This window comes from Papaver somniferum, chromosome 11 (assembly GCF_003573695.1).
Source record: "Papaver somniferum cultivar HN1 chromosome 11, ASM357369v1, whole genome shotgun sequence".
NCBI classification, from domain to species: domain Eukaryota; kingdom Viridiplantae; phylum Streptophyta; class Magnoliopsida; order Ranunculales; family Papaveraceae; genus Papaver; species Papaver somniferum.
The window spans coordinates 14,242,365-14,253,468 of NC_039368.1; the positions used below are offsets into that span (position 1 = coordinate 14,242,365).

An 11,104-nucleotide genomic window follows, 5' to 3' on the forward strand; every position below is an offset into this window, starting at 1 on the left:
TATACGGCTAAGATCTGCATCTCAGGAGGAAGAATAGCCGTTGATTGTTGCAACCTTCTGTTTGGCAGCCAACAACATGGAGGCATGGCCGGCATGGAGGCATTGCCGGCATGGCTTTGGCGTGGACGAATTAGGGTTTTGGCACCGTGGCCAAGAGTTGGCACCGTATCCAAGAGATTGCACAAGTCGTTTGGTGGAAAGTTTACACGGCTGAGATATGCATCTCTGGAGGAAGGACAACCGTTGATTGTTGCAACCTTCCGTTTGGCAGCCAGCGACATGGAGGCATGGCCGCCATGGCTTTGGCGCCGTGGCCAAGAGTTGGCACCGTAGACAAGATATTGCCACAAGTCGTTTGGTGGCAAGTTTGTACGGCTGAGATCTGTATCTCAGGAAGAAGGACAACCGTTGATTTTTGCAACCTTCCGTTTGGAAGCCAGCGACATGGAGGCATGGCTAAATTAGGGCTTTGGCGCCGTGGCCAAAAGTTGGCACCGTAGACAAGAGATTGCCACAAGTCGTTTTGTGGCAAGTTTGTACGGCTGAGATCTGCATCTCAGGAGGAAGGACAGTCGTTGATTGTTGTAACCAGCCAGCGGCATGGAGGCATGGCCGGCATGGCTTTGGCGTAGTTTAGGCGCGCCCAAGCTAGGATTTTGGCATAGTTTTAGGCGCGGCCAAAATTAAGGTTTTGGAATAGTTTAGGCGCGGACAAAATTAGGGATTGGCATTGGGCCAAAAGTCTCCACGCATTTGGTGGCGAATTTGGACGGCTGAGATTTGCATCTCAGAAGGAAGGGTGGTCGTTGATTGTTGCAACCCTTCGTTTGGCAGCCAGCGCCACGGAGCATGGCCGGCATGGCTTTGGTGCGGAGGTGTGGCTGGCATGGCATGCCATTGGAACTATGGTCCGGCTGGCATGATTGGTATTCCTTTGGCGCCGAGATGTGGCTGGCATGGCATGCCATTGGCACGGTGGTGTGGATGGCATGGTTGGTATGCCTTTGGCGCCGAGATGTGGTTGGCATGGCATGCCATTGGCACGGTGGTGCGGCTGGCATGGTTGGCATGCCTTTAGCGCGGATATGTGGATGGCATGGCATGCCATTGGCACGGAGGCGCGGCTGGAATGGTTGGCATGCCTTTGACACGGAGATGTGGCTTGCATGGCATGTCATTGGCACGGTGGTGCGGCTGGCATGGTTGGCATGCCTTTGGTGCGGAGATGTGGCTGGCATGTCATGCCATTGGCACGGTGGTGCGGCTGGCATGGTTGGCATGCCTTTGGCGCGGAGATGTGGCTGGCATGACATGCCATTGGCGCGGTGGTGCGGCTAGTATGGTTGGCATTCCTTTGGCGTGGAAATGTGGCTGGCATGGCATGCCATTGGCGCGGTGGTGCGACTGGCATGCCTTTTCCGCGGAGATATGGCTATTAGGGTTTAGCGTGTCGAAACCCTAGTTTAAAATATGTGGCACGCGTGATTGGCACGTTTGGCTAGCACGCGCGGCTGGCATGTGCAGAGATGATGCCAGTCAGTACCGAGGGCTCTTCCGGGGAGCATGGCATATAAAAAAGGCACCCCGGTAATTTTACGCAGACATGTTGAATGGTTCAATAAATGTGCTAGTGGCGACATTATTAATCAAGTGTGACGTCACTGTTTGACTAAGGTTTTACGATTTTAACCCTAAGCTAAAAATCACCATCAACAGTTAGTAAATAATCTGAAAGTTTTTTTCGTTGGTTATTTCATAATTTTAATTCTAAAATTGGATGTTCAACACGGTCAAAGAAGTCAATCATTTGATTGGGCACTAAACTCAAAGTTGGACAAAGTTAGGCAACAAACGCAAAGTTGTACTATTTTGTGGGCACCAAAGTTAAAATATCAATCCGTAAAACATAAAACACAGCTACTAATCGAAATAAGAGAAAGGGAACTACATAAAGAGTCCTCTTCATACCAATGGTCCTATTGTCGTGAAGTATTATGACATATGATAATAAGCATCTTCCCAAATAATATTTCTTAGCTTTCTTTGAAAATCAACTGGTTCCATCACCTCACCCGACTCATCATCATCAGGGGCAATCCTTTCTTCCTTTTTCTTAAATTCAGGTATCTTTTTTCCTCTTTTGCCACTTCCTTTTTCTTAACTTCAGATGTCTTTTTTCCTCCTTTAGCCACTTCCTTTTCCATAACTTGATGTATCTTTTTTCCCCTTTTTGCCAGATACTTGGCAGCTGCAGCTGCATCTCCATCCATATCCCATGACAAGTTTACTAGTTTCTTGCCTCTAAGTTCCAGGACAAGTGGCACCACCAAACTCCTACTGCAACCCTCGTACGAAGAAAAAACCCTCTAACACCTCTTGCAAATTTTGAAGGGATTAAGCGTGTTTCTGCATTCTTTATTTAAGCAGAGAATAGCCTCCTTAAAGAGAGCTGGAACTTTGGCCGAATTACAATGGAGATCGAGATCAGAAAGTCGACGTTCCTCAGCAAGTCTGATGCCAGCCTTTATTCCCATGAATACTTGATAATAAAGAGATACTCCAATCTTTGAGAACTTGGCTGAAGCAATTATTGGCTTTGCGTGCCCATTGCTTAAATCAACTCCACATCCTCCACAACGTTTTCCTTTCTTTGCAAAATAAGCAAACACGCTAATCCAAATCCAACGTCGTCGCGGATACAATTCTTCCGGTGAACCATCCCATTCGTCCCGGTCTAGCCAACGTCGAAATTGAATTCGAGACACGTGATGACCAACGCTGAGACTTTTACACCTTATCCGTCAGCTGTAGCTGAGGGCACCCGCTTAGACAAGGTGACAAAAAAGTGGGCACCCGCACCATTTTGGTAGGGGATATAAGAGGAAAGGAAAGAAATTTAATAGAGGTTGGAAATTGCAATCAAATCAAAATCACCGGCTCCAACAAAATACGATGACTCCAGTAAGGTTCAGATTTCTTCAGAATACTTGTTCCTCTCTCTCTCTCTCTCTCTCTCTCTCTGTCTCTCTGGTTGTATTTCCAGAGAATAGATAGAGAGAAGAAGGCAACAAAAGAAAAATGGAGAAATCTCGACCACACCCGGATAATTTTTCTAGTGATTTGATGATGGGTGGATGTGCAGCAGCAATATCAAAGAGTGCTGCTGCACCTATGGAGAGAGTGAAACTATTGTTACAGAATCAAGGAGAAATGTTGAAGAGCGGAAATCTTAAAACACCTTATAATGGTATTCAAGATTGTTTTAAAAGGGTTTTGAGAGAAGAAGGTTTTTTGTCATTCTGGAGAGGTAATCAAGCTAATGTCATTCGGTATTTCCCTACCCAGGTTACTATTTCTCTAACTTCTTTACTTTATGGAATGTGATTTTGATTTTCTATATTGAATTGTTTTCTCATTCTTTTGTTTGGGTTTTCTTAAAATTTGTTATGGTGATTTTAGGCATGTTTTTATGATTGTCTATACATTGAATTCTCTGCAGTGTCAGAGGGACTCAATGCATATAGATTTGGAGTTGTTGGAAAGTAATTTGGATTTTCAAGATTAATCTCTTGGTGTCCAAGTTCGTTTTTGATGTGAATTTTTGTCTAAAAACTTCCAATTCGGGTTTACTCACTTGATTCACTTCTTGTTTGGAGGATGGAGGATGGAAACCTAACAATTTATACAATTTCATACATTCCAGTAAAGCAAATTTAATGCACTATTCTTTGAAACACATTAGCAACCACTAGTTTGGGACATTTTGTTTGTTGGCTTTGTTACATATGGATTATCAGTCGATGAGAACCAATACAATCATTCGTTTTTTGATTTGTTTTGTTTTGTCAAGACTAGTGAGTTACATTGCTCGTTCTACTTGTGGTGCCTCTATGGATTTTTTCTGTTGAAAAACTCAATAATTTTATATCATGCACTCGTAAAAGCGGGTTGTCTACTTTGAATAAGATGAACCTTTTCCCTTTGATGGCTTAAATGTAAGAATGCATTATTCTTTGAAACACATTAGCAACTACTAGATTGGGACATTTTGTATCTTGGCTTTGTTACGTATGGATGATCAGTCAATGAAAACCAATACGCTCATTTGGTTTTTGTTTTGTTTTGTCAGGACTAGTGAGTTACATTGCTCTTGCTACTTGTGGTGCCTCTATGCTTTTTTTTATTGAACAGCTTAATAGTTTATATGATGCACTCATAAAAACTCATCAATCTGGTCACATTATGCATTTTCTATCCTAGCCCTAGGGTTACTATCCGAAAGTGGCACTGACATCTTTTCTATCAGGCATTCAACTTTGCGTCCAAGGGCTATTTCAAAAACCTCCTTGGGCGCTCGAAAGAGAAAGATGGCTACTTGAAGTGGTTTGCAGGAAATCTTGCTGCTGGTAGTGCTGCAGGAGCAACTACTTCTTTGTTTCTATATCACTTAGATTATGCTCGCACCAGACTAGGCACTGATGCAAAGGAATGCCCTGTAAATGGTCAAAGACAGTTTAAAGGGATGGTAGATGTTTATAGGAAAACTGTGTCAAGTGATGGCATAATAGGTCTTTATCGGGGCTTTGGGGCTTCAATCATGGGAATTACTCTGTATCGGGGTATGTACTTTGGGATCTATGACACCATGAAACCCATCGTTCTGGTTGGCTCTTTAGAGGTATTGCCCTGAACTCTTCATTTACTACTGTCTCTTAACTCCTCAAAGCTAGTTGCTACTAGTACATTATTAGGTAAAATAATCCCCTAGTATATGTGTGGAGAAGACTTCATAGTGAATGAACAGCTGTTTAACTGGGAGTTCCTGTTTCACTCCCAACTGTTGGAATTTTTAAATATTTTGTTAAATCATGAAAAGTGGACTTGTTCTGCACATTTATCTTTTTGATGGAAGATGCTTTTACTATTGCAGGGAAACTTCTTTGCCTCTTTTCTATTGGGTTGGAGTGTTACAACAGTTTCAGGGGTTTGTGCATACCCGTTTGACACTGTTCGTCGAAGAATGATGCTAACCTCAGGACAACCTTCCAAGTATTGTAACTCTCTGCATTGCTTCCGTCAGATCATTCACCATGAGGGTGTTTTTGCACTATTTAGAGGAGTTTCCGCAAACATGCTTCTAGGTATGGCAGGGGCAGGAGTTCTGGCAGGTTATGATCAGCTACATTGTTTAACTTACATGCACGGGTATGGTCAAAGAACCTTAAATTGATGAACAATCTCTCAATTTTGTAAATCTCACTCTGAACAGAAGTGAAAATTAAAAGAAAAATCGAAAACAACGTTATCAGTGACAGGATTACGAGGCTTTCTCCCTAAATGCACATAGAGGGAAAGGAGAAAAGTTTCCATTTTGCTAAAATCTGTACAGTGGAAAAAAGAAGAGTTGCATGAACTCCCTAGCCAATAAAATGTTTATATGTTGTGACATGTGTGGTATAATAATGTTGAAAGTAGGAAAAGCATTGTTATGTGTGACATTTGAAGGCACCACAAGGCGGTGGGGGAGGCAAGAAAAAAGGTATCAGTAGGCAACAAACAGCCAACACAACCAGCATTAGGAGGGATCTCTTTTGATGTATGGGCGCCTGAGGAACATAATTTGCTACGCCTGCTGAGGTTTCAGTTGGTGAATTCAGCAAGCTGCAACAGGGGGGGAATTTTGTTCTGGGTCTAAAATATAAGTATGCTGTGGGCCAAAACTCACTTTGCTAGGGGTGAGCATAAAAACCGGAACCGCGGATTTAACCCGTATCCGTCCGCAAAATTGCGGATTTCACCCAAACCGCAAGACGTATGGGCCGGACACGGGTGGGATTCTCAAATCCGCATGCGGTGCGGATGCGGTTGCGGTTGTCATTTGAAAACCGCGGATTACCGCAACCGTAGAAAGAAGCAAAGTTTTCTTACCTGAGTATGAACCTAGGCCCAAAGAGAAAGAAGTAGGGGTGAGCATAAAAACCGGAACCGCGGATTTAACCCGTATCCGTCCGCAAAATTGCGGATTTCACCCAAACCGCAAGACGTATGGGCCGGACACGGGTGGGATTCTCAAATCCGCATGCGGTGCGGATGCGGTTGCGGTTGTCATTTGAAAACCGCGGATTACCGCAACCGTAGAAAGAAGCAAAGTTTTATTACCTGAGTATGAACCTAGGCCCAAAGAGAAAGAAGTGAAGTTATTTGATCACTTAGTTAACTAAATGAATTTAGGCCCAAAGAGAAAGAAATAAAGTCCTTAAAACACTAACTGAATTTAGGCCCAACAAATAGAATCAAAACTAAGTTAACTAACTGAATACAATCAAAACTAAGTTAAGACACTAACTGAATTTAGGCCCAACAAGTACAATCAAAACTAGGTCAAATCCGCAGTTAATCCGCAACCGGCCCGTACAATCCGCGGATCCGCAAAGGTTAAATCCGCGGGTGATTGGGCCGGTCACGGTTCAATTTTGCAAATCCGCAACTTTGACGGTTCGATTACGGGTGACCCCTAATCCGCAACCGTCCGTCCGTTACACACCCCTAGAAAGAAGTGAAGTTCTTTGATCACTTAGTTAACTAAATGAATTTAGGCCCAAAGAGAAAGAAATAAAGTCCTTAAAACACTAACTGAATTTAGGCCCAACAAATAGAATCAAAACTAAGTTAACTAACTGAATACAATCAAAACTAAGTTAAGACACTAACTGAATTTAGGCCCAACAAGTACAATCAAAACTAGGTCAAATCCGCAGTTAATCCGCAACCGGCCCGTACAATCAGCGGATCCGCAAAGGTTAAATCCGCGGGTGATTGGGCCGGTCACGGTTCAATTTTGCAAATCCGCAACTTTGACGGTTCGGTTACGGGTGACCCCTAATCCGCAACCGTCCGTTACACACCCCTAACTTTGCATATGTTTTTTGCTGGGCTCTTTAAGTTTTAGATAAAAGATGATTGCATCTGTAAACATTCTTTCTCTGTGAAAACTCAACTCATGTATGTTCTTTATCAAGTGTTCTCACTAAAATTTCAGTTTCACTTTTATATTTCACCAGTAACTCAGGAATCAGTGGAGCATAATATGCCACTAGCAGGCTGAAGATAGTCTAGTTGCCTAGAAAACCCTCATCACAGGCACAAGCATACTTCTTGCACCGTTTTAACAGGATTTAATCAAGCTTATATAGTAAAGTGAAATAAAGCGAAAAACTGTTCTGCAAAAAAGGAAAAAAAAAAAAAAAAAAAAGATATTAATGTTTCTGCAAAAAAACTATATTGGAGATATGAACACCTATCAAAATGCGAGCAAGGGACATAACACAAATGATTCAACCAACACACCTGATGTGGTATGCTCCAAGCCTAAACTGTGCAACAAAATGCATGCTACTCCTATTTGATTAATAAACAAATTATTATGTTAAATGCCACAGAAGCATGTAGTTCTATTTGCTTCAGAGTCTAAGACACTTGAATCTTCAGCTCCAACACCCATTACACTTTACGCTTCTTATCACTAATGCTATGGGCCCTTGTGATATGTACCAGCAAATGGGGGTTCTGACTGGCAAATTCTTCATAACTAGGTGAGAAATAAATCTCTTCTGAGTGGCTGAGTATTGATTCCAAGGCAGCAACTTTTAATGTCTCATTAGAAGTAATTTCTGAGATCTCCAGAACTTTGAGTGCCGTTGAAGAATCTAATAACTTCAATATATGTTCTTCGCAAAACTTCTGTAAATGTGGAATTGCATACTTATGAGATGCAACTGCTAGGCAGAAAAAATGTTTCTCAAACTTTTCCTTAGACAAGTTTCCACAGTAAAGCAATTCCAAGAAGATTTCAAGCTCTTCGTGATTAAATTCAGGGAGGGATACCGAGTCAACTGGTGCTGCTTTGCAAGTATCCGATGCTAGCATGTTTTTGAAAACCTCAGATCTAGTTGCCTGCAATATTTACATAAAGAAACATGAAAATCGTAGCATCACATATTTCAAGAAAAGACTATAACTTATAAATGGCTCATCAACTTGGGACACTTGGTTGATTAATGGTGCATAAACTAACCAGCAAAAATCTATGTGCAGGTATAGAAGGTCCATCGCCGGGGTTGATTTGGATATCTGAGTAACTTCCCTCCCTTAATGCAATAGCTAATCCACCAAGATAATTAGTGCACCTTTCTTCTCTCTCTTTCGACCTTTCTTCTTTCTCTTTCCCTATCTTGATCCACCTTGTAGCACTTGTAGTCCCCTGAGGAAAATTCAACATATGCAACATGTTACAGAAATCGAATTTAACATGGAAACACGAATTGTCAGTATCATCTTGTATCTCGACCAAGCACAGAGCAACAAGTCCCTACTTATTTACATTACTGCAACTGCAATTTCACTGAGTTTAAAAAAGAAATCAATTAGGCTAAAAGATCAAAATCAAAATTCTCCCAAGTTTTTTTTCAAACTCTAAAAAAAGACAACAAGGTTTTCATTGTCATATTCAAGGAATTTCAGTGCCTTCAAACCCAAGACTTTGATTTGGGCCTTCGCAATATTGGTAACCATAATTTATGATTTCAGAGACTAAAGACTCTATAACTTTGTTTGGCCGAGACAGGGGAATGGCATCCAGTCCAGTGAAATGATGTTACATCTCATATCAAACCAAATGTATAACATAAAAAAAAATTCAGTGCTTACCCAATCGGCATCAGCTAGGGATATGGTTCCTGTATTTCTGTCTTTGTTCATCAAGCTCATGATGTTGTTGATTTCTCCGTTACAACGATTGCATACTAAAACTCCACCGGGGGGTGTATATGAAGATTGCCAACAGAGGTGAACTTTTACCTTTTTACAAAAAGAACAATCCATTCTTGTCTCGTCGAAATTATTAGAAGTTCCGTAAAAAGAAGAAGTAGAAGGAAAGGGTCCTCGAAGGTGTGAGACTTCATTTTGGTGCAGAATTCTTCGAAGTACTTGAGGGCGATCCAGAAACCCTAAATTTTTTAGTGCGCGTCTTTCTCATTTCCAACCGAGTCCTTGTTTGATTTTACCGCCCCGACCCATTTAGTAGTTTCGCAAACGTCGCATTGATTCCACAAGCACACGCGGTTCAAGGGTCTTTAGGATTACGCCGAACGTGTCCAGAGAAATCTACATGGTGGATACTGAAAAGCCAAAAGGAAGTAATCGACTGATATCTAAACCTAAAAGCACAAAAATGAGCGCATCGTTAGCCAGTGAGGAGGCAGGAATAAATTACGAGGACAGAGATTCCCTTGTCTAATACCTCTAGTTGGTTCAAATTGATCACAGGGTGAGTCATTAAGCAACACACTAATACTTGTAGTAGAGACACATTGCATTATTAGGTTACAAAAATCTTTATTAAAACCAAAGTTATCAAGAACTTTAATCAAAAAGTTCCATTCTAGCCTGTCAAAGGCTTTTGACAGATCCAATTTTAGTGCCATAGTGCCACTTAAACCTTCCTTGTGTTTCATAGAATGAATAACTTCATGTGCAATAATGATATTGTCATGAATATCTCTCTCTGGGACAAAAGCAGCCTGATAAGGTGAGATTAGTTTCTTAAGAAAATGCCTTATTCTATTAGCTAAAATCTTAGACACAATTTTATAAGAAACATTACACAAACAAATTGGTCTAAATTCAGAGGGTTTTTTAAGGCTTTTACATTTAGGAATAAGAGAAATATAAGTCTTGTTTACAATTCTTGGCATATGCCCATTATGAAAGAACCTTTGAACAACATGTATGATATCATTACCAACAAGTTGCCACTGTGTTTGGTAAAACCCTTCTTGAAAGCCATCAGGGCCAGGAGCACTCCAAGCAGGCATATGCTTGATTACATTTTCAATTTCATGCTCATTAGGGATTGCAGTTAACACAATATTATCAGCATCAAGAATAATTCTTGGCAATATATCAAAAGCATTATCATGCAGAATAGGATTAGAAGTGCTGGCAACATCACTAAAATGATTTGTAAGAAAAATACTGATGTCATGTCTATCCCTGAGCCAAATACCATTAGCATCACAAAGTGCATTTATATTGTTAGTATGCAATCTCTTATTGAGAATAGAATGGAAATACCTAGTATTATTATCCATTTCAAATAAGGATTAATCCCTAGATTTTTCCTTATAAAAATCAGATTGAATTTTATACCAATTTTCAAGCTCACTAACAATAGACTTGACTCTATCATGTAAATTAGGGATGCTAATATCATTTTGGACAAATTCTAAGTCTTTTTGAAGCTTATTAACGTTCATTTGTATATCTCCAAACTCCATTATCTTCCATTGAGAAAGGGTCATTCTAGCACTATGTCGCTTTTGACTTAACCTATGAGCTGGACTTCCATGAGTTTCTAAATTCCAAGATCTCTCAGGAGTACTCTTAAAATTTCCAATCCAAGTTCTAAAGAACTTAAAAGGTCTCCATAAATGTCTAGGAATAGGATCAGTAATGAGCAAAACAGGATAATGATCAGAGTGATGAAATTGAAATGCAATAGCTTAGCAGTGGAGGAATTTAAAAACCAATCATTATTCCCAAGAGCCATATATATCCTAGTTTTCCTAGTTCTTTCCTAGTTCTTGTTCCATAGAGTTGCTAGTCCAAGTGTAATCCTTTCCTTCATAACCAATATCCAGCAAACCAGAATCATTAACTCTATCCTGAACCCAATTATTAGAGCTATTATTGTTCTTATCTAAGTGAAAATTTAAATCACCTAGGACTAACCAAGGATGTTGAACATCTCTGCTAAAATCAGTCAAGAAATTCCATTGGGTTTTCTTAGGTTCAGTATAAGTTGAACCATACATAAAAGAAATGAGAGCCTTAAGTTTACTCGGATCAAGCTTAATAAGAGCATGAATGATATTATTATCACAGCCAATTATCTCAACATCAATACCATCTTTCCACATAAGTATTAAACCACCAGCTTTTCCTACCCTCTCAATACACACATAATTATGATAATGAACAGACTAAGCAACATATGACATTCTAGCTTCATCTATTTTAGTTTCACAAAGGAAGATAAAATCAGGTT

The 11,104-nt window shown here is 40.5% G+C and overlaps 2 protein-coding genes across 2 annotated transcripts; one reads left to right on the forward strand and one right to left on the reverse strand.

Moving 5' to 3' along the window:
• The first annotated feature begins 2,919 nt into the window (after positions 1–2,919).
• LOC113320365 (ADP,ATP carrier protein ER-ANT1-like) lies at positions 2,920–5,448 on the forward strand. The gene is made up of 3 exons (XM_026568274.1): positions 2,920–3,345; positions 4,307–4,678; positions 4,931–5,448. The coding sequence occupies exons 1-3, from the start codon at positions 3,079–3,081 to the stop codon at positions 5,228–5,230; spliced, it is 939 nt and encodes a 312-aa protein (XP_026424059.1). The 5' UTR covers positions 2,920–3,078; the 3' UTR covers positions 5,231–5,448.
• A 1,818-nt stretch (positions 5,449–7,266) lies between these two features.
• Positions 7,267–9,026, reverse strand: LOC113320239 (BTB/POZ domain-containing protein At1g01640-like). Its single transcript, XM_026568167.1, has 3 exons — positions 8,707–9,026; positions 8,075–8,260; positions 7,267–7,953 (listed from the first exon to the last, which is right to left on the reverse strand). Exons 1-3 carry the CDS (start codon positions 8,878–8,880, stop codon positions 7,501–7,503), a joined length of 813 nt encoding a protein of 270 aa, XP_026423952.1. The 5' UTR covers positions 8,881–9,026; the 3' UTR covers positions 7,267–7,500.
• Positions 9,027–11,104: the final 2,078 nt, after the last annotated feature.

Coding starts and splice junctions, on each gene's coding strand:
- LOC113320365 (XM_026568274.1), top strand. CDS start 3,079: ATGGAGAAATCTCGACCACACCCGGATAATTTTTCTAGTGATTTGATG. Junction 3,346..4,306: donor TTCGGTATTTCCCTACCCAG/GTTACTATTTCT, acceptor CTTTTCTATCAG/GCATTCAACTTTGCGTCCAA. Junction 4,679..4,930: donor TTCTGGTTGGCTCTTTAGAG/GTATTGCCCTGA, acceptor TTACTATTGCAG/GGAAACTTCTTTGCCTCTTT.
- LOC113320239 (XM_026568167.1), bottom strand. CDS start 8,880: ATGGATTGTTCTTTTTGTAAAAAGGTAAAAGTTCACCTCTGTTGGCAA. Junction 8,261..8,706: donor CCCTAGCTGATGCCGATTGG/GTAAGCACTGAA, acceptor AATTTTCCTCAG/GGGACTACAAGTGCTACAAG. Junction 7,954..8,074: donor CTGCACATAGATTTTTGCTG/GTTAGTTTATGC, acceptor TAAATATTGCAG/GCAACTAGATCTGAGGTTTT.